Source organism: Danio rerio, chromosome 23 (assembly GCF_052040795.2).
Source record: "Danio rerio strain M-AB ecotype USA chromosome 23, GRCz13ab, whole genome shotgun sequence".
In the NCBI taxonomy this organism is placed as follows: Eukaryota; Metazoa; Chordata; class Actinopteri; order Cypriniformes; family Danionidae; genus Danio; species Danio rerio.
The window spans coordinates 6409636-6436412 of record NC_141043.1 but is presented as its reverse complement, the minus strand read 5'-3'; the positions used below and the strand labels follow the sequence as shown (position 1 = coordinate 6436412).

General features: G+C 37.3%; 1 protein-coding gene across 13 annotated transcripts in view; it reads right to left on the bottom strand.

Annotated features, from left to right (window-relative positions):
• syt2a (synaptotagmin IIa) overlaps nt 1–26777 on the bottom strand; it is a 143909-nt gene that overhangs the window by 9083 nt on the left and 108049 nt on the right. For 4 of the 13 annotated variants that reach the window (XR_015523147.1, XM_087306535.1, XM_087306533.1 and 1 more), the window contains 5 exons: nt 13882–14013; nt 10434–10601; nt 7779–7946; nt 4992–5109; nt 361–494 (listed from right to left, as the gene is read on the bottom strand). Coding sequence is in view for 11 of the 13 variants with exons in the window: in XM_087306535.1 (XP_087162661.1) it covers nt 361–494; nt 4992–5109; nt 7779–7946; nt 10434–10601; nt 13882–14013 (720 nt within the window). In the remaining 2 variants the exon portion in view is untranslated. Of the gene's footprint in view, nt 1–360; nt 495–4991; nt 5110–7778; nt 7947–10433; nt 11548–12201; nt 17236–21786; nt 24005–26777 lie in introns of those variants that run through there. The other 9 variants (XR_015523148.1, XM_087306538.1, XM_087306536.1 and 6 more) reach the window with 6 other exon arrangements.

The following is a 26777-nucleotide window of genomic DNA, read 5'->3' as shown; positions in this document are numbered from 1 at the left end:
AGGCAGTCAGAGGACTGCTTCAATCTTTCACTCACTTGTACTTAGTCATTTTAGCGAACACCTCAGATACTGTTGGCTGGTTCCTGTTGGTTGTGCGTCTTTTTTACCGACGCCATTATAACGACACAGATCACTGCCTATTCACGAGTCCCGCAGAAAAAGTGATTGACAGGTGGTAATTATGTGTGTATCTTTATTCATTTACTGTATGATTTGTTTATGGGTAAACAAAGACCATGCAGGTCAGGTAGTTTAAACGTTAGGCTACAAATAATTAATTGGTCATTAATTAACTAATTATTCATAATCGAAAATCGAATCGAATCATCCTCTAAAATGGTAAAATGTTGTAAAATGTACCTGCATCTGGTCCTGTGGGATCTCAAAGCTGAAGGACTCGTTGTAGTAAGGGTTCAGGGTGTTCTTCTTCACAGTTGTCTTCTTCTTCTTCAGTCGTTTCCCATTTTGCAGAAGATGTATCTTCACATAGGGATCTGTGGAAAAAATGTAAGAAGTTATTTTTAAATTCCTATTTTTTCTTATATTTTTTAAATATTTTATTAATTTTACATTGTAACTAGTCATTATTATTATTATTATTATTATTACATACTGTAGATGTTTACATTTGTATTAGATGTATTTTGTGTCTTAAATATGAAAAAAAGAACACCAGACAAGCAACTCTCGGACACCTGCTTGTTTTTTGTAGCTTTTTTTATAGGTGCAGACTATGCAGCAGTTTATATATAACACACTATGTAACACAAGCAAGTGATGCGATGACAAACAGTTGGTGCATCGCACAGCACAAAACTGTTACTATATCTAACATAACACAACAACAGCAGCATATCTGGGTTCAGAGAAACGCCAGTGCTGGAAAGCCTTTCCATTCTTATTACAGGTCTAATAATAGCCCATCTTTTAACGGTGGTTTTATCCATCATGATCTAATAAGACTCCTATTCCTGACTGGCTTAAAGAGTGTGCTCAGTCTGATTGGTTGGATACACTTAAATTATTTTCCACAATGTTCCAGTGTATGCCACTCATTGGAAATGCATGCCTCGGCCAATATTTTTGCAAAACCTGTTTTGCTGTTTATTGCAGATCAGCGGAGCACCTACCTACAGTAAACCCAAACTCTAGTGTTTGCAAAACCAAACAAATGAGAAAAGTGCACTGTGACTACATAGTTTTACCTTGATTTTACATTGCTTTTATCTCTTTTTTGAACATGTGCTTCACCGAACTTGAACTTGAGAGCTTTGCATTACAAGTACAACACTGTACAAGGTAAGTAAACGAGCAAACTGACCACCCCAGAGAAGTTGTTCATATGGACATATATAGGTGATGCAGGGAAAGCATCCCCACGGTGTTTAACGGGCCATTAACTGAACCCTTGGAAGACACTTGAGCATATTACTCTTAAAGAGATTGTGATTTAGTTTGAAGGTAAATTGCTTTAAATTGTTTAAATTAAACTTACTAGATGATATTAAAATGATTTATTATGATATGATATGATATGATTATATATATATATGCATACATACATTTATATATATACACACACACACACACACACAAACACACACACAAAAACACACACACACACACACACACACACACACACACACACATATATATATATATATATATATATATATATATATATATATATATATATATATATATATATGCATACATACATTTATATATATATACATACACACACACACACACACACACACATATATATATATATATATATATATATATATATATATATATATATATATATATATATATAAACTGTTGTGAAGAAAAAATCTAATTATGTATGGAAAGCATCGTCAAAGCACCGAGATGCACCGAAATTGAACCAAATCAATAGCCTGATAATTGTAACCGAACCAAACCGTGAGACCAGTGTAGATTCACACCCCATACTTATTACAATTATAGATCTTTTTCCTGGCTGCTGCATGGAGGGCGCCATAGTTACCAGCGTCTTCCGGTAGAATGTTTAGAACTTTTACAACCAAAAATTTCCGATCTGAAAACGGGTTTCAGCAGCGTTTTCAGTGGATTACGGAGTGTTTTTGTGACACACAACTTTGAAAGGTGTGTGTTATAGCTGTTATAATCTGTCAGATCTGTGGTTTAAGCGCGAGAGAAAAACAGTATCGTAAGCTATGTCTCTTTTGTTCTGCTTAATCAGTGTCCTAAAAATAAATATTTGAAATAAACAAAATAATAAGATGTCTTTTGACTGCTTTTTCATAAATACATTACACAATACTTGTACTTTAACTTTCATCGCTTGAGTAGTAAATTTTGAAATAAACTACTTGCAATACTTAAGTACAAAAAACGTTGAATACTTTAGTACTTCCACTTAAGTATGGTGCTTAAAGAGCACTTCAACTTCTACTCAAGTCACTTTTTTGATAGAGCACTTGTACTTTTACTTAAGTCTGGGTCTCTAGTACTTTAAATATCTCTGAAAAAGTAGATTAAGGGAAATAATATTGTAGATAATGTTCAGTTTTCAATCAGACCTCAATGTATCATTAGTATAATATCTCATAGTGATAGTAGAAATGCCAACTGACCTAGTCGGGACTCAAATCAGTGGCCTTCTTGCTGTGAGCTGACAGTGCTAACCACTGAGCCAACATGTCGCCCTAGCTAAAACTTAAACAGAAAACAAAAAATATTTATTAATAAATAATTGAATACTACAATTAAACAACTAAAAAGCATAAATTTCATTATGCTCAATGTTGAACTGATTAGTGATTTGGCAATGAATATTAAAATAAAGAATCATTTGATGAATACGGTAATAGCCTCCTGAGACTCCGCCCATTGACTTGTGTCCTCTGTAGTGGACATTGTGTTTTCATTAATTGTCTTTGAATTTTTTGAGCTACTCTGTCATGTCCTGTTGTACTGTTCAGAGGACATCCTGGGCTTTCTAATGATTTGTTATTTGATTGGCCGGCATGCTATGAACCACTTCTTACACCTCATCCAAAATGGCCGACAAACAAAAAAGCACATTTTATGGGAAGGAGAGAGGTATGTAAAATTGAGCTTTTTAAATGTTTTTTACTATTATTATTACATTTATATTTGTTTATTGAAGTGTCAGGAACAATACATTTAGCGTTCAAAGCTGTTAACTTGTTTGTGTTTCAAAATATCATCCTTTTTTAAATGTCCACTATAATGGACACCAGGACCATCTTAATGTAATTAATGACTGCATGTTGTAGGGGGCAGAACTGAAGCAGAGAGGATTCTTTATAAGATAGTTGAGGGAGACTCTGATGTAGAGTCTGACAATCAGACAGAGAATTAGAGACAATTAGAGAATGACAATCAGTTTTAAATGGCTTTAATGTTCAATTTGTTTTGAATTAACATCACGTCTTTTTCTATTTCAGGAATTTCAATACCAAAGGAAAAATGGCTTTTGTTTTGTTTTTGTTACATTAATATTGGATTAATATCCCTTTACAGCCATATCCTGTACAGTTTTCTTGTCTGAGTGGCGGTCATTTCAAACTAAAATGGTCCTGTGGTCTACTACAGTGGACATGCTGTAAAATTAAAAGTAAAAACAAAATGTAAAAACTCTAAATTGTGGAATTTTTTAACCCAAAGGATGCAGGAAATGAAAAAAAGACAAAAAATGTCTTTGGGTCTCAGGAGGATAGGCAGCTCTTTTTAAAACTATACACGGTACTATACATGCTGTGATATTTTCTTTAAGTTCATTAAAAATACATGGTGGCGCAGTAGGTAGCACATTTGCCTCACAGCAAGAAGGTCGCTGGTTTGAGCCTTGGCTGGGTCAGTTGGTGTTTCCGTGTGGAGTTTGCATGTTCTTGTTTGTGTGGGTTTCCTCCGGGTGCTCTGGTTTCCCCCAAAGACATGCGGTATAGGTGAAGTGGGTAAGTTAAATTGACCTCATGTGTGTGAATGAGTGTGTATGGATGTTTCCCAGTGATGGGTTGCAGCTGAATGGGCATCCTCTGCCTAAAGCACATGCTGGATAAGTTGCAGGTTCATTCCACAGTGGAGACCCCAGATTAATAAAGAGACTAAACTGAAAAGAAAATGAATGAATGAAAGTACATGTATTAAAACATATATTTCAGATATTAAACTGGAATTAGGAGTGTCCATACATAAATACATGTACAGTATAATAATTAAATAATTACTTTTAATCAAACTTCAAGACATATCTTGACTGGTATATAATTTTTAGTTTTTTTAATCTTAGACCATCAACAGCAATCCTTTCACAAAATGTCTCCTAATGTCACCCAGTTTTAAGATTCAAGCAGTAGTTCACTTTCAGAATGATTGTTCAACATTGACTTCCACTTACAGCTAATGCTCACTATTGACGTCTATAGTATTTTTTTCCGCTATTATGGAAGTCAGCTGTCACCAGCAACTGTTTGGATAGCTTCAGAAGTTCTTCAAAATATCTTCTATTGTGTTAACGAGCAGGCTTGGAACAAGTGGAAGCTGCTGAGGAAACAAATGATGACTGAATTCACATAGAAGTCTTTTAAGACTGGTCTGAACAGTTATCTCCCAGTGTGTGATTGTCCAGCAGGCGGCAGCATTGAGCACTGACTATAGAGATGCACAGTGATGCGCCAGCAGGACTGCAGAGTCAGCACGTGAGCGCTATCTGTTCTGCATGGCTACCACTGACACACAGGCACGTGCACGTCTCACGCGAACATGACCATTTCATGAACTCACTATCGCTCAAACAAGGCATAGAAGACAATATTTGGCAAAATGCAGATGAGAGAAAGCAGAAATCATTCTTATGGTTTATGCAGGAACATCCAGTTCATCTACTCCTCCCACTCTCTAAAAGAGAGACAGGAGAAGAGAGGAACAGCAGAACATTACAGTGTATGTGTGTGTGTGTGTGCGTGTGTGTGTACCTGAGAGTCCCCCCACATCCATCTTTTTTAGGTTCTTCGCCTCCAGGATACAGATGGTGAGTTTTCCAGCTGTAGGTACATAGCGCAGAGAGATGCAGATATCTCCAAGCTTTTCAGGCTGTTTCGGGAAAATAAAATATGGGTTATCTAAGGCAGTGGTTCTCAAAGTGGGGGTCGGGACCCCTTGAGGGGTCGCGGAACAATGAAGGGGGGTCGCCTGGTGATTTCCAAAAATCTACTTATTATTATTAGGCCATAAGAATTACTATATTTTATCCATAACCAACTGAAGAGAATAAAACAGTCATTTATAGTTACTATAGTAGCTTTTTTACTAGTTCTATTGGATTGCGACCCCTGGGGTAAATACATTATATTAAAGACAGCAATAGCGTCAGATGCAGCAGATTGATTTTATAACACCAGCTTAAACTTTCTGGCCCATTTACAGCACTGACATACATAAAAAAAAATTAAACGAAGAATAGACTTTTGTCTATTGGTGTGTGTGTGCGCCATTGCATGCAAGTTTTCTGTATTTATAACCACCTCAGAGGATATTGGGGGTCGCGAGTCACTGGCATTGTTATTTTAGGGGTCGCGTGCTGAAAAGTTTGGGAACCCCTGATCTAAGGGACAGTTCACACTGAAATGAGAATGCATTGTTTTTTTAAGTAGGGCAGGGTATCATTTAAAAATTTCAATATGATACAATCATTCCATGCAGTATGTGGGCCAGATGTAAGTGTCCGGTGTGGGCCGGATTTGAGCCACATTAATTTTGCTAGCTGGGATACTTATAATACAATACTGGTTTCCTAACTATAATGGCCAAGAGAACCTAACATGCTGCAATTTACAAAAAAGCAGCGCAGTAAGAAAATTCTTTAATCAGTTTTAGAACAAATGGGTTGTGATTTCTCACAATGCAAAAACATTAAGAAAATGCACCTCAGATAGCATACGTATGTGGGCCACTTTAGGCAGTTATGCAGCACTGGTGGTATTCCTTCGGGCCAGGCAAAATGAATGTGAGCTTGAAGTGGCCCATCTGTGCAATGCCAAAAGGTGGCCAAAGATTCAAATTCATAAATGGGCCATTTAAGGCAAAGATTTGGCACTTATGGCAAGATGTAATCTGAATGTGAGCCTAATGTGGAATATTATAAATTTGGCCCAAATTATGGGGGACAAATGTAGGCCACAGTTGGCAAAATAGTGGCATAATCATTTAAGAGTAATCTGGGTCTAAGCCTAAAGTGGCTCACATGTGTAGGTGCAAATGTGGCCCAGTTATCTTAAGACACATGTGGACCACTTTTGGCAAATGTTTGGCACAGTAAGCTCTGGCTATTTCGGCTGTGAGCCTAATGTGGCTCAGAGAAAATGTGGCAGATGTGGCCCAGTTATTTTAAAACAAATGTGGGCCACTTTTGGCAAATATTCGGCACAGTAAACTCTGGCTAATGCAGCCGTTAGCCTATAGTGGGCTAGAGAAGATATGGAATATGTGGCCCAGTTATCCTAAAACATATGTGGGCCACTTTTGGCGAATATTCGGCACAGTAAGCTATGGCTAATGTGGATTTGAGCCTATAGTGGCCCAGAGAAGATATGGCAAATATGGCCCAGTTATCCTAAAACAAATGTGGGCCACTTTTGGCAAATATTTGGCACAGTTAGCCCTGGTTAATGTGGCTGCACTGCAAAAAATGCTTATCTTACTTAGATTTTTTTATCTTGTTTCTAGTCCAAATATCTAAAAATTCCTAAATCAAGAAGAATTTTCCAGACAAGCAAAACATATTGTCTTGTTTTGAGAAATAAAATGGCAATATTAAGTGAGTTTTTCCTTAAAAAAACAAGATTAATTTGCTTACGCCATTGGCAGATTATTTAGCTTGTTTTAAGGAAAAACTCACTTAATATTGCCATTTTATTTCTCAAAACAAGACAATTTGTTTTGCTTGTCTAGAAAATGCTTCTTGATATAAGAAATTTTAGATATTTAGACTAGAAACAAGATAAAACATCTAAGCAAGACAAGCATTTTTTGCAGTGTGTGAGCCTAAAGAGGCTTAGAGAAGATATGGCAAACGTGGCCCGGTTATCTTAAAACATATGTGGACCACATAGACTAAAGTCACCATCATGGATACAAGTATTTGCTTTAGTTAAGTTCATAGCCCTGAACCTCTTAATATAAATTTTCTCTTAATAGTATACAAAAGACAAGGGAATCAGTCACTGAACTGAACAATAGTCATAGCACAATAAGCAAATCCCAGTTCGGTCCACCACATTTTGGTTCCTCTTTAAACATTTCCATTGTGTTCTGTGCAATTTGCATGTGATGTGAGAAATTGCAGCTTGTTTTCCTAGTTTGTTTGCTGTCATACAGATAAAGATCTTTTCTTAATTTGCTGGTGTTTATGGTAATTACATGTGTTTTCTAAAAATGCAGCGTGTTAAACTATCTCAGCCACCGTACCAAACAATACTACAAACATTACTGTACATGTATGTTAATACTTACAGATCATAATAAGTATGATCTTTCATTTTTTGCATTAACATATGTTACATTGAATGTCTATGGGATATTACTATTTTTATTATGATATATTTTTAATATTTTTACCCTATTTTTTATTTAATTTCCACAAAACTTATTGAAATATCAAAGTAGACACTTGCATTTAATATGTGTTTAAAACATAACCAATGTCAATAGAATTTAACACTATATAATACCATATTTGAATGACAGAAGAAGCGCAGCTTTACCTCTTCTTTCTCTGCGCTGTCCAGGTCTCTCCACTGCTCAATGGGTTGCGCCAGATCAAGGGTGTTCATTGGAATCTTTACCTCACCGATCACATCATGCTTCGAGAAACGGTCAAAGTCATACACAGACATGACCAGAGTCTTTCCTCCCATTTCAGTGAAGGGAATCTGGAAAATGAGCATCAGCACATTAATGTGTTTATGTACAGTCAAACCAGAAATTAATCAGACAGCAAATTTTGATATTATTACTAGTGGGTGTAGGACACCATAATTAATTTATGTTAGTGAAGACAGCAAAGCAAAACAAGGTTACTCTTCATACAGTGGACTAAAGACCAACAGGAAGTAAAGAGGCTGTTGCAGCAAGTCTGGAAATACTGAAGTTCAGCATTGATAAATTTGTTCAACAACATCGACTACAGGCTGGCATTGAGGACGAGGGTGAACACAAAGTATTAACAGTTAAGTAAAATGATCATACAAACAGTTGTCTTTTAATATTTTAGTTGATTAGGATCTATTACATATTGTACCTTTCTATCAAGTTATTTTTATTTTATTATTTATTTATTTATTTGTTTTAAATTAGCACTATGTTTTTCTTCTGCCAGTTTCTTCATGACCAGCTGGTCATTTGCTGGCTCTAAGCTAGCCCTGATAAACAAATGACCACCAAAGAACAAGCAAGTACAAGAAAAGACCTAATTTAAACCAGCTCATGACCACCAATAACTAGCGATATCTAGTTTAAATCAACTCATGAGCACCAAGAACCATTAAATAACCAGCTTAAAACAGCTCATGACCACCAATAACTAGCAATATCTAGCTTAAATCAGCTCATGAGCACCAACAGCCATTAAGCAACCAGCTTAAACCAGCTCATGACCGCCAGAAACCAGCAAAGAACTAGCTTAAACCAGCTCATGACCAGCAAGAACCAATTTTCAAAAGGCTCATGACCACCTTGAAGAACCAGCAAGAAAGATCTTAAACCAGCTCATGTCCAGTAAGAACCAACAATAAACTAGCTTAAACCAGCTACCACCAAGAACCTGCAAATAACTAGCTTAAACCCAATAGTATCTGGATGCAGCCTGTATGATGCAAGCTGAGATTGTATCACTCAGCGATGGAATGTCAGACACAATGCACTCAAATGGATCGAATAACGTCACTGTGAGGGGTAGGGTTATGTGAGCCCATTAAAAAGCATTGGATGCAGCTCAGATTGCACTAGGTCTACATCCAGACCCCTCTCCTTAAACCAGCTCATGTTCGATAAGAACCAAAAAGAACTAGTTTAAACCAGCTCAAAGTCAACAAGAACTAGCAAATGTATAGCTTAAACCAGCTCATGTCTAGCAAGAACCAACACATAACCACAGTTTTAAAAAAGCTCATGACCACTAAGAACCAGTGATAACTAGCTTAACCCATCTTATGTGCAGCAAGAACTGTCTTTTACAGCTAATGGCCAGCAAAGAACTAACCTAAAGTAGCATGACCAGAAAGAAAGAAAAAAAAAAAAAAAACAGCCAACTTCAACCAACTCATGCCCACCAAGAACCAACAAAAGTTAATAAAGATCTAGCTTTAATCAGCTCATGACCAGCAACGACCAACAAGCAATCACCTTCAACCAGCTCATGACCATCAAGAACCAGCAGGAATCAGCAAAGAACTAGCTTAAACAAGCTAATGACTAGCAAGAACTAGGTAAAAACCAGCTCATGATCAGCAAAAACTGGCAAAGAACTAGCTTAAACCAACTCTTAACCAGTAGAAAACCAGCAAAGATTTAGCTTAAACCAGCTCATGACCAGCAAGAACCAATTTTCAAAAGGCTCATAACCACCTTGAAGAACCAGCAAGAACGATCTTAAACCAGCTCATGTCCAGTAAAAACTGACAAGAACTAGCTTAAACCAGCTCATAACCACCAAGAACCTGCAAATAACTAGCTTAAACCCAATAGTATCTGGATGCAGCCTTTATGATGCAAGCTGAGATTGCATCACTCAGCGATGCAATGCACAATGCACTCAAATGGATCGAGTGATGTCATTGTGAGGGGTAGGGTTAGGTGAGCCCATTTAAAAGCATTGGATGCAGCTCAGATTGCACTATGTCTGCATCCAGACCCCTCTCCTTAAGCCAACTCATGCCCTTCAAGAACCAACAAAAGTTAATAAAGATCTAGCTTTAATCAGCTCATGACCAGCAAGGGCTAACAAACAATCACCTTTAACCAGCTCATGACCACCAAGAATCAACAAACAAACAAGCTCATAACTAGCAAGAACTAGGTAAAACCAGTTTATAGTTAGCAAAGAATTAGCTTAAACCAACCCATAACCAGTAGAAAACCAGTAAAGATCTAGCTGAAACCAGCTCATGACTAGCAAAAACTAGCAAACAATCATCTTTAACCATTTCATGTCCAACAAAAATAAGCAAAGAATTAGCTTTAATCAGCTCATGACCAGCAAGAAATGGAATAACCTGCAACCATCTAACCAACATATTCTGTTTTTTTTCGACAAGGTTTATCTAAACTATATCATATATACTGTGATGATATGAGAAATGTTGTCTGATTAGTTTTTGGTTTGACTGTATACTGGTATTGCACTGCAGTAGATACTGTACCTTAAAATGGAAGGTCTCGTTGAAGACAGGGTTGAGGGTTTTCTTGTGCACCTTGGTGTCATACTTCTTCTTCTTGTCTGGGAGGATGAAAACTTTGACGTATGGGTCTGAGGTGCCGCCACTGTCCATGGACAGAAGATCTGCAGCTTGCAGGATGCCCACTGTCAGCTACACAAGGAGACAGACAAACATTACATATGCATATATTCAATGGCGTTTTGATCAACACAATCTCACGGCAGTTCGTAACTTTTTCATTTAGTGGCTAATTCATACAAACTCGTACGATCGAATTCGTACATTTTAGTACAATTTGCTCATCCAACAATGACGGTTGGGTTTAGGGGTGGGGTTAGGTGCCAGGCGGCGCCTTTTTAAAATTGTACAATTTCGTACGACTGAAATCGTATGAATTCGTACGAATTAGCCACTAAACTGGCAAAATGTAAAATACTTACGTTTTCTCGTGAGATCAGGCTGGATTTGATTGAAAAAAACGTGTGAAACTCAAAATATTTGGACTCTTTACAGATGCTTACAGCTGTATTTTATGTTGTCCACTGAATTTCAGGTGTAAATATGACTTAAACGTACAGTATTATTTACTCACTATTTACTCACTATCAAATGGTTCCAAACCTTTATGAGTTTCTTACTTCTGCTCAAGACAAAAGATGATATTTTTAAAGAAAGTTACAAACCATCCACTTCCATAGTAGGGAAAAATAATTGTATGGAAATCACTGGTCACAAAGTTTCCACCTTTCTTCAAAATATCATCTTCTGTGCTCAACATATAAAGATTTGAAGCCACTTGAGTAAAGGGTGAGTAAATGCCACAAAAAAAGAGCATCAAAATTGTTGTTGAAATTTCCTGATCAAACAGACTGAACCTGAAGTGGTTAAAATGCAGTATTATTTCACTATAAATGCAACCAAAACAAAATAACCAAAACCAAGTCAATAAAGGTGTGATAGAATGAAAGGCATAGGTAATTAATAATGAATAAATACATGCAAATGACATACGGTGAACACCATTATTTTCTCATTCTTGTCATCTCGAGAACAAAACTGATTATCTACACGGTATCACTAATATGCACGCCCCATGCTAGAGATCTGCGCGGGACTAAATTTTGAATCCCGCTCCCGCCCGCACCCGCCAGGTTTTATCCCGAACCCGACCGCTCCCGCTTATATTAAGCACTTGTTGTCCCGCTGCCCGACCCGCCTCGTTTTCTATCCGCCACGCCCGATACCGCTAAAGAGCAGGGGGAGAACAAAATAGAAAATCACCCAGTTATACAGTCCAGACAGCCTATAACAAGCTGTCTGTATAAACACACACACGCACAGTACCAAGCACACACACACAGACAAAGCTTTCTCTCTCCTTCGCGCGCGCCCGCCCACTAACACACTCATAAGCACCAAGCACACAGACAGGCAAAGCTCTCTCTCTCTCATTCGCGCGCACACACACTCACACACACACGTCTCTCATTCGCGCGTGCGCATACATACACACACACACATACTGCAACAAACAAGCTAAACACAGCATCGCGCTATTCCATTTACACACATACATACGCGTGCTTACTCGGGAGTCGGGAGCGATATTGCTAGACAGCCCGCTCCCGTCCCAAATTAAACCCGTTACCGACTGCTCCTGTGATTTATTCGGAAATTTATACCTGCGCCGTAGAAATCTGGTCGGGTCCTGCAGCACCCGCGGGACAGCCGCGGGAATGCAGACCTCTACCCCATGCTGCATTTGATTGGCCATGATGTTTCCAAATGAGATTACAACAGTATTTATTTGCCTTTATTTTTTAAAGTTTGACTAAGCTTGTATTAAACATACTTTGGGTGTAGGACTCTTATTTTGAAAATAAGGCAGGGACACTTTTGTGAACTTTTGTTCCACTGAACGTTCGCAGCTCATCAAGACTCAAAATGCAGGATATATGGATTGAGATTCAATAATCGCCTCCCCATAGAGGCATAGGTTTTGTTTAACTGTATCATTTCTCAGTTTAACATGTATATTTATAAATTAGTTTCACGTTTGTAATGTGGCAACAGACATGTATGCGCATGTGTGGACATGAGTAACCAAATATGAGTAGACTGCTGAATATTAGTGTTTTATGCATGTTAATGCACCATTAAACTTTATAAAACTCATATCTTTATGCATCTATATTAATTTCTTCCATTGTTTTTGTAGATATTAAAGCTTCAAAATACAGCACTAAATACAGCTTAATTCCATTCGAAAGGGTCAAAACCTAGCTTTTCATTTTAAGGGTAATATCTGTGGTTAGAAATTAGCATATAAAACAAATTAAATCAAGTCACTCTATGACACCTTTAAATATTAATTCTTGCATTATACCTCAAGAGGAAACGTAAATGTTTTACGGTTTTAGTTTAGTGGCCAACTTGTATGAATTTGTACAAGCTTATTCATTCATTCATTCATTCATTCATTCATTCATTCATTCATTCATTCATTTTAATCCACTTTACCAGGCCCGGGTCGTGCGGGCAGCAGTCAAAGGAGAGAACCCCAAACTTCCCTCTCCCCAGACATTTCCTCCATCTCCATTGAGGGGATCCCGAGTTGTTCCCAGGCCAGCCGAGAGACATAGTCCCTCCAGCATGTCCTGGGTCTTCCCCGAGGCCTCCTCCCTGTGGGAAATGCCTGGAACACCTCCCTAGGTAGGTGTCCAGGAGGCATCTGAAACAGATGCCTGAGCCACCTCAGCTAATTTCTCGCGATGTGGAGGAGCAGCGGCTCTACACCGAGCTCCTCCCGGGTGACAGAGCTTCTCACTCTGTCCATAAGGGTGCGCCCTGCCACCCAGTGAAGGAATCTCATTTTGGCAGCTTGTATCTGAGATCTTGTTCTTTCGGTCATGACCCAAAACTCATGACCATAGGTGAGAGTAGGAACGTAGCCTTGCCTTTCAGCTGAGCTCCTTCTTTACTACAATGGACTGATACATTGACCGCATTATTGCTGCTGCTGCACCAATCCGCCAGTCAATCTCATGTTCCATTCTTCCCTCACTCATGAACAAAACCCCAAGATACTTGATCTCCTCCACCTGGGGTAAGGACTCTCCTCTAACCTGGAGAAGGTAAACCACCTTTTCCGCTGGAGTACCATGGCCTCGGAGGTGTTGATTCACATCCCAGCCACGTTACACTCAGAGGCAAACCGAGTACAAGTTCAGTCATCCGAATTTAAATGTACGATTTTAAAATGGAGGCATGGCACCCAACCCAACGGTCATTGGGGGTATGAGCAAATTGTGCTAAATTGTACATATGAGATGTACAAATTCATACAAATTAGCCAATAAATTAAAAAGTTAAGATTTGCCATGAGATTGTGTTGAAAATACAGCATAATATCAAAGTAAAGTGCATTTACCTGACTTGCAGAGAAATCATAGTCCAGGGAGAACTGCAGTTTGCCCAGCTTCTCTTTCTCTTTAGGTTCCTCCTCCTTCTCTTCAGTAATTCCCATGTCTATATCTTCTTCATCGTCATCCTCTTCCTGTTTCTGGAGAGACAAAAGCACAGATGGCGTTACAGGAGAAACTGGAGCAAAGGCGACTGAAGGTAAATGAAGTTCCCCAAACATGGTTCAACTGGGCCAATTCTCAGCTTACCTGAAGTAAGTTGGGTGTCAAACCACCCGGGTGTTACTGTATGTAACTGTGTCAGCGATGACCTTCAGAGCAACATGACTTGATTTCACTTTTCCTTTCATGACACCATTTTGTAACTTTCTACATTACTTTTGTGGAGAAAACGATAGGCGGCTAGTTTTTCTAAAGCAGACTGTCCATAAATTGATTCTCAGTCTGCAGGGTATAATAAAGCCCTGAGATGGAGTCTAAAACACTCAACTTCACACAGGAACTAAAGATTCAGGAGATACAGGAGGGAAATGTTGCTGCTTTAAATGGAGTTCACACCAAATGGAAAAAAAAGTGTCATAATGTACTTATTTCAGAGCTGTTTGACTTTCCTTCTTCTCTTAAACAAAAAGAGAATATTCTGAAAATGATTGAAACTGTTAGCTATTGACATATTTGCATTATGGAAGTCAATGGCTAATGGTTTCCAATCAAGGGTGGATTGGCCATCTGGGAATTCTGCCAAATGCCAGAAGGGCCTGAACATTTTTTAAATATGGGCCGGTCAGTAATTTTTTTTATATGTATTGTTTTTATATGCAGCCAACTTTTATCTCTTGCAAAATGTGAATATTATCAAGATGATGATAATGCTGATGATGATGGTGATAATAGTAATAATAATAAATGTTAAGCATTTAACCCAATTGGCAAGATTTCAAGATGGGCCAACCCAATCAGAGGTTACGCTGGCATAATCAAAATTTGGCAAGAATGTCAAACAAACAGTAAGTGCAACACAAGGTAATTGTCAGAGATGGACCATTAAAAAGGAAAGGTGGTGCCGAAAAGCTTAGAGGTACAGTGGGTTGTTTTGTTGCCTCACAGCAAGAAGGTCGCTAGTTCGAGCCTTGGCTGGGTCAGGTGGCATTTCTGTTTGCATGTTCTCCCCATGTTCTGAAAGGGCATCTGCTGCGTAAAGAATATGCTGGATAAGTTGCCGGTTCATTTCGCTGTGGCAATCCCATATTAATAAAGGGACTAGGCCAAAAACAATATTAATTAATAAAATGAATGCATGTATAAATTTGTTATAATCGTGCTGTTTTTGTTCCAGTCACATACATTAAATGTTTAAATATCGATTACATATGTTACTCCTTATATTATATTATTAATATGTCTGTGGGTGGGGCTGTGTTGGTGTGGTAAAATGGGCTGGTGTGGCCCAGGGCTGATTTTTAGTCCCAGACGCCCCTGTTTCCAATATTCTTCAAAATATCTTCTTTTGTGTTTAATAGATAAAAAAGACAGGTTTGGAGACACTTGAGTAAATGGTGATTTTTTTTTTTTTTTAGATGAACTCTCTTTAAAGCGAACACATGGTTTAGTTCAATGTAAAATGATGGACAATTTGGAAACAAATATAATTTTACACATCATTATTTCACATGGGTCCTCCCTGCCGCTCTTCAAAATGACAATGGTGAAGTCATGAAATGAATCTTAATGAACTTATATCGTTTACTTTTGTAGTGATTTAATTTAGCCTAATGCTTCTGTCATAATTAATGTTTTTGTGCCCTGTGCTGTAATTAAGTATTGCGGAAATATTACATGACTGTCAAGTATGCGCTATATACCGCAGAATATATCATCATGATGCAATCTAAAGTTTTAAAATCAGAATTAAAAGTAACTTATTGAAGAAATTATAAAGCTAATAAATCAACAATAAAGTGAAATAGAAAAATATTTCAACTTGAATGAAACTGTTAGTCTTTTCTTCTTAAAGATAAGCCAAGGCCACAAAGTCTGAAACATTCTTCGCTTTGAAAATCCTTTCAATTATATGTGGGCGCAAACATATTCTTTGCTAGAATTTGCCAAAGTATGTGAGGTCTGTGGCATTAAATCTTATTCAAAGTTTAGTTCGAGGCAGCGGAAAATACATGAGATCCGTGGGCATAACTATATATCATACTTTGTTGAAAACAGTCTGTGCCTATTAGTTTTTTAGTGAACAGAAATGATTTTGAAGCTCTGCCCACATTTTACATTAACGTTAGCTGTGTTTTCTTCATAAGTGCTTTTTAAATTCGGGTCGCTTGCCAGTTAAAAGAGATAATTCACCTAAAATGAACTGAACATTTTGTGATCATTTACTCAGCCGAATGCTGTTATAAACCCATTCTACCAAAACTTTGATGAGATTCACAAAGAAAAAAAGGAATTTATATGAATCAAGCAGTGTACTGGAAGTCTTCTGAAGAGACATAATTGCTTAATGTGATGGATAGATTTAATTTAGACTTGTATCCACTAAAATAATACTAATCCATGTTATTTGTTCAATGTATATAGTGCATTTTAAATGCTGTGCTGAAGAAAGGAACTCTGAAGTGTCAAAGTTTTGGTGAAACTCTCAAAAACGTCTTCTCTATGATGACATCACACGTTATTTCAATCCACTAATGATGACTGGGCGAGCAAAGTGTAGTCTGATATCCTTCTTGTCCATGACACAACACGAATTTAGGAATCAGAAAGACATTATCTCACCCGATGACCATTATTACAGACTGAATTTTGTGTAGTCTGAACCAGGCATATCTTGTACCATATTTAAGTGTAACACTCAACAATATCTATATAGTGCATAAAAAAAGTGTGAATAGCCCTTTAAGGGTTTGGAAAGACACCAGGTTGATTAAATGCAATTCAGGCAATTCTTAATTCTCCAGGGGCCTCATGTATCAACGCTACGTACGCACAAAAACTTTGCGTACGCCAGGTTTCACGCTCAGAATCGCTCATGTTTGGATTTACTAACAATGAACTGAACGTGGGAATGTGCGCAGCTTCACGGCAGGCGTACGCACTGGCTGGCGTACGCACATTTTTTGTGCGTGTCTGTTTTTTCCATTGGCGACTCCTAGAGGCAGTTGTATTAAATTCCTCTCTACAAAGTGTCTGAGCCTTGCAATGGCAGCTGTATGAGACGGGTTCATCTAGTAGGTATGTAAGGTTTCCATACCATACAGTTGACCAGCTAAACATTAAAGCACAATTTGCAGCGGTCGCCTGTTTTCCCAATGTAATCTGAGCAATCTACTGCACGCACATTGCTATAAAGACACTATCTGAAGATGAATTTGCATGCGTGAATCAGAAACATTTCAATTCAATAAATGTGCAAATAAAATATGATGCACAAACTTATTGATGATTCCTACTTGTCTTTCTTGTGATAAATAGTGGGCAAAATCTGATATGTAGCGGGGAAAAAAAGAATAAGAGTTCATCAGACGCTGGATTCGAGCCGAGTTTGTGCTCGAACGAGTCAATACATGATCACATGCGTCTTACGAGGTGCGCCACAGAGACTGCTAAGGGTATTGCAACAATTTACAGATATAAACCACACTATTTCCTTTTTTAATGCACTCAGTGCGATGTTCAGACCCAACTGTGTTAACCGCATCAGCTAAACTCTCCCACTCTATTTTTTTCTTTTGTTGTTAATTCCGGAGAACAAACTTGCAAATAACACCGCTTTTCTCCGGTCTACCTCCGAAAGCAGCACCTCCATTTCACATTCTGTTTAAAGTTTCTCTTTTTGCTTGCTTTTGCCTTTGCTTTTTCGTTGGGTTTTGCCATTAGCATAGTCATTAGCATATTCATACGGGGGAGGAGGCAGGGAGGGGTTTTGTGCTCGTGCATGTTGCGCTCAATTTCACGTTCATTCGGATGTACAAAAGAATATGCGTGAGATTCGGCGTACACAGTGTTTCATACATCTGAATTTTTTTCTGCGTACGCACATTTACAGCTTTGTGCGTACGCAATGTTTTAGTAAGATTTCCACGCAAGTCTTCGTACATGAGGCCCCAGATGTTTTTTTCCCTTTATATGAGCCTTGTTCCAAGTAGTACTAACATTCATTTTCAGTGATCCAATCACAACATTCCAGCAGAGATGCTCAGTAAAGTGTATGAGATTGTCAAAAATGTACTCTAGTGCAGTGGTTCTCAAACTTTTTTTTACCAAGTACCACCTCAGAAACAAAATATCTCTCCAAGTACCACCATAATCAACAGTATTGAAATAATTTATCGTAACTGGCCAAATTAAGCAGCTACAGCACTGCACAGTTCGAAAACCAGAGTCATATTCAATTAACGAAATTATATTCCAAACACAATATGAAACCGATCAGTCGGTTATCATCACGTGACTCACGGTGCAGCATTCTGAAAAGTTAAGATGTTTTCAACTGTGGACGCCTGGAATGCGCAAGCGCGTCGCGCTGCAGTTCTTACATATTTTGCTAGCCTGTGGATTCAATTTTGGCACTCAAGTGACCGAGATGTAACAAGAGAATAAGCTCATTTTTCAAAATAAAAGATTTTTCAAAATAAGTGATCGTTCAGACTCAGATTATAAATAAAACGGAAATTCATGATTTTTTGTGCGGCCGGCTACCAATTGATCTACAGACCGGTGCCGGTCTGTGGCTCAGGGGTTGGGGACTACTGCTCTAGCATGTGTCTGCTCTGCAAGTACCATGCACCTCTTTCTCTAGTTCTGCCCCAATTGAATCGATTTTTAGCAGCTTATAACTCGATGCACTAAGGTAAACATTTTAAACACATCGCTTTGATCGTAGGCTTTAGAGAACAGCCAATGCTGATCACATTGGTGTTAATGTACGCATCAAATTATTAAATTGGGTTAATTTTTTCTTTCATTACTCAGTGATTCCTCCATGTACCATAGTTTGAGAACCACTGCTCTAGTGGATTTGTGGGGGAAAAAAAAATAAAAAATCTTCCCCAAAATGTAGCCCTGGGCATGTATCTCCAATGAGCCTGGGCTACAAATAAAGGTACAAAAGCTGTCACTGGGGTGGTTCCTTTTTAAAAGGTAGAATTTTGTACTTAAAGGATCTATACTGATGCTGAGTTCATTCATACTGGTCACTTTAAAGGGGCGGTCCACTGTGATATCATATTTTTAACATTTTTAGTTTGTGTAATGTAGCTGTGTAAAGATAAACAACATACAGATGAAGTCAGAATTATTAGCCCCCCTTTTATTTTATTATTTTTTCTTTTTTAAATATTTCCCAAATTATGTTGAACAGAGCAAGGAAATTTTCACAGTATGCCCGATAATAATAGCATTTTTATACAGACTATTTACTGCATTCAGCTCCATGAATGAGCGGCGCAGTGGTGCAGTAAGTAGTGCTGTTGCCTTACAGCAAGAAGGTCGCTGCTATGAGCCTCGGCTGGGAAAGTTGGCGTTTCTGTGTGGAGTTTGCATGTTCTCCCTGCGTTTGCGTGGGTTTCCTCCAGGTGCTCTGGTTTCCCCCACAGTCAAAAGACATGTGGTACAGGTGAATTGGGTAGGCTAAATTGTCGAGAGGGGTCTGGATGAAGCCCTGATGCAGTGCAATCTGAGCTGCATCCAAAGCTTTTTAAATGCGCTCACCTAAACCCACCCCTAACCCTACTCGTCATAGTGAAGTCATTCCATTGAGTGCATTGTGTCTGACATTGCATCGCTAAGTGATGCAATCTCAGCTTGCATCATAAAGGCTGCATCCAGATACTATTAAAATTGTCCGTAGTGTTTGTGTGTGTGAATGAGTGTGTATGGATGTTTCCCAGAGATGGGTTGCAGCTAGAAGGGCATCCGCTGTGTAAAACATGTGCTGGTTCATTCTGCTGTGGCGACTCCAGATTAATAAAGAGACTAAGCCGAAAAAAAAAAAAATGAATGAGCTCCACGAACGATTTAAATGAAACATTTTAGTAAATAACCTAAATATTAACTCAAATAAGTCTTACAGACTTGTAATAAAATAATTATCATTGATCCTGCCACCCTAAAGGTTTTATTTTTACAAATTCAGTTAAAGAACTAAATTATTAAATAATTCTAAAATGATTTAGATGATTTAAAAAAATAATATTTTTTTCCTGTCTAGCCGTATACCTTTTTCTTGGAAATTTCTACATAAAGTGTAGCTCACTTATTTTAAAAAATGTCCTTTTGTTCAATCTTTTTGGATAAAAAATGCTTTCATTATGCAAAATAATCTTAATCATTGTTTAGGACTTAATCAAAACACCTTGTTTTGAGTTTTAAACTAACTTATATTGGAAAGTTTTATATATATATAAATGTAAATAAAAGTAAACCCCTTTTAGCATATTCAAACAAGAAGTATTAGCCTAAAGAGTGATGTTTAAACTTCTAAAAATTGCGCTTGTTGCTTTATATTTAATAGGCCTATTCAGTTTATTAAACTATTAACCTAACTGCATCAGAACGGCAGTCACTCGCTGTTTTCAAGAAACGACTATAAACTCAACTATTTAGTCTCCACTTCACTTCCTAATCTGCAATTGCCTCTCTGGATATACCACTAACTGTAAAAACAATTTTAATAAAAAAAAAATAAATTACTAAAAAAAATACTTTTCTTCTTAGACTTTACAGACCTGAAACTTGCCTAAAGCACTTATTCAGTGTTGCTCTTATAGTTGTGTAAATTGCTTCCTTGTCCTCATTTGTAAGTCGCTTTGGATAAAAGCGTCTGCTAAATGACTAAATGTAAATGTATTAATTATACCTCTTGTTTCCCCTCATTTCTCTCATGCGTCTGTTATATATTTAATTCATAATTCTCTTATTGTTTCAAAATGAACTAAAGTTTGTAGAGACTATTCTTTTTTATGTGTACTGTAAATCTTATGTTGTTATAAATAAAAAAAAAATGATAATGACACCATGTAATCGTTCCAGCCTAATCTCACGAGGAAACGTAAGGATTTTATGTTCTGTCAGTATAGTGGCGAATTTGTACGAGTTCAGTCGTTCACCCAACCCGACCCCTAACCCTAAACGTCATTGGGTAATGAGCAAATCGTACTAAATTGTTTGAATTAGATCATACGAATTCATACAAATTAGCAAGTAAATCAAAAAATTACGTATTGCCGTGAGATTGTGTTGGATCGGTCATCATGACTGCCGCAACTTTGAGCCCCGAAGTGTCTGGTTTGATGGCTCCGTTTTCAACTCCACCCGCGCCTGCATTTGGCTAATCTCGTTGATCACCGGCTGCAGCCGTGCTTCATGTCGAACGCACCTAATCACTGCTGTCTGTCACCTGACTGAAGTTACGCGCTTTTTCCGCGCAGAGTTGACTTCTCTCTAACTGCAGGTTCTTACAATGCAGGCCGAATAAGCAGCATGCAAAATGCTTGTGGCTGTTCAAAAAAAGGCATCTCTCAATGCAAAAAACAGAGTGTGAACAGCGCCTAAAGGTAGATAATAATACATAAAAAAGAAAGGTGTCTTTTGAAAAAGTACCACCTCAGTGACAGCTTTTGTATTTTTATTTTGAACTGTACTAAATGTGGAAAGGAGGCATCAGATGTCACATGCTGGCAGTCCGCTAGACTAGCATTATCTCTTTTGAAAGACATGGAGTTAGTGTAGTTCATAACACTGTTACATGACTAACGCTGCTTTGGGGGCTCGTCCCCAGGAAGCTCATTCGTGTGGGAACATCAGACAGACACCGCTGTGATGAAGCATTTCTCACATTCGTTATGCACTTTGAAGAATTAATGCAGCCTCAAAACGCAACGCTAGTGAAACAGCAAATATTAGCTTACATCGATGGAGATGTCTGGTTCAGCTTTGGGAAACAAAACAGAAGAAAAAGAAACACAAGAGCACAAGACGAAAACAAAGAGTTGAATCAGAATGTCTCTGAAGAGGAAATTAAAAATGCTTGGGGTGAAGATTTGACCACTCACCCTGAATATACACATACACACAAATTCAATTCACACACCCCCACATACACAAGCACCATTTCTTATATTTTAACTGACATGGTAGAATGCATTCATGCATGCCAAGCCACAAAATGCAAAGTCTGGAAATATTTCTCCACGGTTGCATAATTGTTCAAGCCATAGTGGATCAAACCGATGCGATGCTAGCATTAAATCTGGAGGATGATTAATGATGTAACAGTAATGCAGTATTCCTACAATGAAGTGTGCGGTGGTTCTCTTACGTAACTAAAGGAGACTTGCATCGAGCATTCAGAGGCAGTCATGCTAAGTTACGGCACATTCATCTCAGTAAAGGTGGCAGATGGAATAAGAAACGGTGAAGGAGAAATCAATCACACACAGTATGCCATTATTTGCACCAACAGCCCTGTGATCAAATCAGCAAGTGATGATTAACCATGTTTATTGCATTATGATTTAAGCTCATCATTTAAACTTAATCAGCATAGCCTTTTTTATGTTGTTCACCACCACAAGAAAAAAAAGGTACTTTTAGGTGTCCATAATTCATGTTATTAACAACCAGTAAAATGCATGTGTGTGTTAGATGGAATTATTAATCATGGCGACATTTAAATAAAAGGTTATTATATGATAAATTCATGCTCAGACATCTGAGCGTGTAATTTGTCACCGCTAACTTTTAACTGAAACTGCAAAGATTATTTTTGAACAGAAATAGGTTGATTTTATGTTCATACACACCGAATGAGTAGACATTCCCATTTAAATCCTGAAAGATATATCTCAGTTTCCATCTGTATTCAACATCGATAATAAAAAGAAACATTTTTAAAGGATCAACTCATTATATCGCACTGGTTTAGTGACTCTGAAGACTGGAGGAAAGATGCTGAAAATTAAGCTTGGAGCCACGTAAATAAATTAAATGATAAGATTAAATGCTTAAATGTAGTATAAATATTTTCTTACTGTAAACAGCAACAATCAGTCCAAGGCACTCGAAAAATGTGGAAAAAATAATAAAAAGCCTTTATTGACATGGCTAATCCTTAAAACTGCGCCTGGGGCTGCGTCCGAAACCGCCTACTACTCAGTATGGGTCCCACTTTATATTAAGTGGCCTTAACTAATATGTACTTACACAGGAATTAATAGTTTGTTACAATGTACTTATTGTGTAACTGCATGTGTTTACTGTGTACTTATGCTTGATTAAATACATGTATGTAATTACATCTGTAATAACTTTTGTAATTACATTTGTGAATACACTGTTGACCTTAACCCACCCTTAAACCTACCCATGCCACCAAACCTGTCCATAACCCAACCTCTTTCCCAACTCAAAAGCACCACAAGTGTTCTCAAATACATTATAAACACAGTAAGTACATTGTATTTATTTTATGATGTAAGTTCATAGTAGTTAAGGACACTTTATATAAAGTGGGACCTCAGTAGGTACTTCATTTGAATTTAAACATACTACTCAGCCGTTAGAAAAGTACGTTCTATACAATATGAACGTGAAAAGTATGAATGGAATTCGGATGTACTACATCTGCCATTTTGTCATGGTCACGTGACCTATCTGCATCAATTGTGTAACTTTACTCCCATTCATGAATTCTCTCGCAGGGCATCATGGGATAGCACAGTATGCATGGGATGTGCACTCCAGAATCTCGCTGGAAGTAGTAAGTCATCAGGGTACTTCTCGCATACTTATTTTCGAATTCTATGAATTCTGACATACTACTCGGCTCGCATACTGATTTTAGCGTACTATATACTATAGAAGTATTTGGATTCGGACTCAGCCTATGTGTTTCGACAAACACTTACCTTCATCAGGGTTAACAGCAATCAAGTGTGTCCAAAGTTTCTTTTGAATATTATAATCTCATGACTCATTAGAATATCTATATACTAAAAACTTGTGTTCAAATGTGTGCCTTCAATATATTATTTTAGTATAGTTTAGATATGGTAATGAGTCATGAGATGATAGTGTTCAAAAGAAACTCCAGACACATCTGATCGCTTATGAAGGCAAGTGTTTGACGAAATGCTTAGGCACAGTTTTAAGGATTAGCCATGTCAATAAAAGCTTTATAATATTTTTTTCCACATTTTTCGAGTGCCTTGGACTGATTTTTGCTGTTTATTCTGATGAATCATTTACACAAAGAGCACCCACACATTATTTAAGGTACCTCTGAGCACTTTTTTTTTTGATTTTGTATTTTCTTACTGTATATTTTTGATAATACATAAATAATAGAAACACAATATAAAATATATTTGACTTACTTTTACATCATCTTACTAACCCCAAATGATATATATATATATATATATATATATATATATATATATATATATATATATATATATATATATATATATATATATATATATATATATATGTTGAAGTCAGAATTATTAGCCTCCCTAAATTATTGGCCCTTTTGGTAATTTTTTTTCCCCCAATTTCTGTTTAATAGAGAGAAGATTTTTTTTAACACATTTCTAAATTTAATAGTTTTGAGAACTCATTTCTTACAACTGATTTATTTTATTTTTGCAATGATGACATAAAATAATATTGTACTAAATATTTTTCAAGACACTTCTATACAGCTTAAAGTGACATTTAAAGGCTTAACTAGGCTAATTAGGTTAACTAGGCAGCTTAGGGTAATTAGGCAAGTTATTGTATAACGATGGTTTGTTCTGTAGACTATCAGAAAAATAAAAATAAAAATAAAAGGGGCTAATCATTTTGACCTTAAAATGATTTTAAAAACATTCAAAACTGCTTTTATTCTAGCAAAATAAAACAAATAAGACTTTCTTCAAAAGAAAAAATATTATCAGACATATTGTGAAAATCTCTGTGCTCTATATGTGTATATATATACAGTTGAAGTCAGAATTATTATTCCCCTTTGTTTTGTTTTTTCTTCTTTTAAAATTAGGTATCTTACGAGACATAAGTACATCGTCCAATTATTTAAAAAAAAAAAATTATTATTGCCATCTCCATAGACATCAGCGTGTATTTAAAAAAAAACAAAAACATAAATGTTATGTTTTGATAATATTAACATTTATTTAAATGTCTGAAACCTAAAATAGAAATTATTTGCTTGAAAATACTGATAAATTGCAATTTATGACAAGTGCCATGCACATTTCTTTTCTGACTCAGCATGGACCATCGTGGAGAAGCAGGTTTGAGTTTAGAAGCTGATCATGTGATGCACTGAACACTCTAATCCACCATTGTCATCTTTCACATCAAAGGGTTAAACATATAATTTCTTGTTGACCAAGAATCACATTTCAGCTAAAAACCTTTAATAAGTTTTTGCTTTAGAAATAAAAAAATCAATACGGCGGTGCCAATAGTCTAGCAGTTCAGTGCCATAGATATATACATTAGATGTCGCCTGGCCTATTGTTGTCTATTGGACGGAATGCGTCAATAGCGCCGCCATCTTGCTACAGGGTAGCGCTCCTTTGAAATGAATGCGGGACCAAGGTACAGTGGAGGACTGTGGCCATCCAAAGCCAGAGATATACACATATATCTATGATCGGGAGTTTTCCTGGATGTTAGTTTGTAATTTTTTTTTTCTAATTACGAAAATGAAAATTTTACATCACTTTTCTACATTGATGGATCAGTGACTGCACAGGCATTCCTGACAAAAAGCTTGTGTTTGTGTGTACAGAAATGTACTATTCACCCTCCCTGTTAAATTTCATCTAATCCGTGTCCTGAAACACACCTCCTCTCCTGATTTCACTTCTCATACTGACGGAGGGAGCGATTCGTTTGTGAATGAATCCCCCGAACGACTCTTTCACTAACGTTAGCCGACAATAATACAAGTTTCTGGCAGCGCAGCATCTCATTGTCATATTTCTTTTGCATTGTATGCTGATTTTATTCAACACAACTAGCATAAGCCGAGTGTTTAGTGCGAGTTGGAGCTGCTTTGCCTTATGGTGAATGCAGTAAGTGACTGTTATCATCAATAACTTACCTGATTAGCACAAAAGTTCAGAACATACAAAAACAGAAAAAAAAACTTAATATTACCTGTGAAATGTTCTGCCTTTGTGCTTTGTTTTCTTTGTTTGCTCGTTACTACACCCTTAGACAGCGCTAAAGTCCCGCATCTTCACGTAAAACACTGTCTTGACTAGTGCGGTTGAATGACATTTGTCCTGGGAGCACTGTACCAATGTGGCGGCGCAATTGACGCATGCTCAGGGTCCCTATGTGATATCTAGTGTATATATCTATGGTTCAGTGCGCTAACATATAGCACCATGGTGTTCACAGCGACCCGAGTTTGATTCCTGGCTTGAGGTCCTTTGCCGACCCTTTCTTTATTCCCAACTATTTCCTGTCAATTCTCTGCACTATTCTATTTATTAAAGGTTAAAAACCCCTTTAAAATAATTATATAAAAAACAAAACAATCTCTTACACAATCACTTTGGATGGCCTGAAAGATTTGTGTGTGCGTGTGTGTGTGTGTGTGTTTAATTTGCTACCACTTTAACAAAATTTAAGAATAAACGGTCACGCATTTACACACACACTAGCACACGCATACAAAAACAACAAAACAAACTGAACCATTGTAACAGGTCTCCTGGTTAAAAGCTGTTTCCCACTCCACCTACTTAATCCCGCGACTCCTTCGGCTTCTACATTTCGAGAAGAAAAGCAAAGCCCTTTGTTTCTACACAATGGGTCATCCAGGAAAGTTACTCTCAAGTCAAGTCATGGTCATTCACTGGTGCCTGTATGAAGGGCA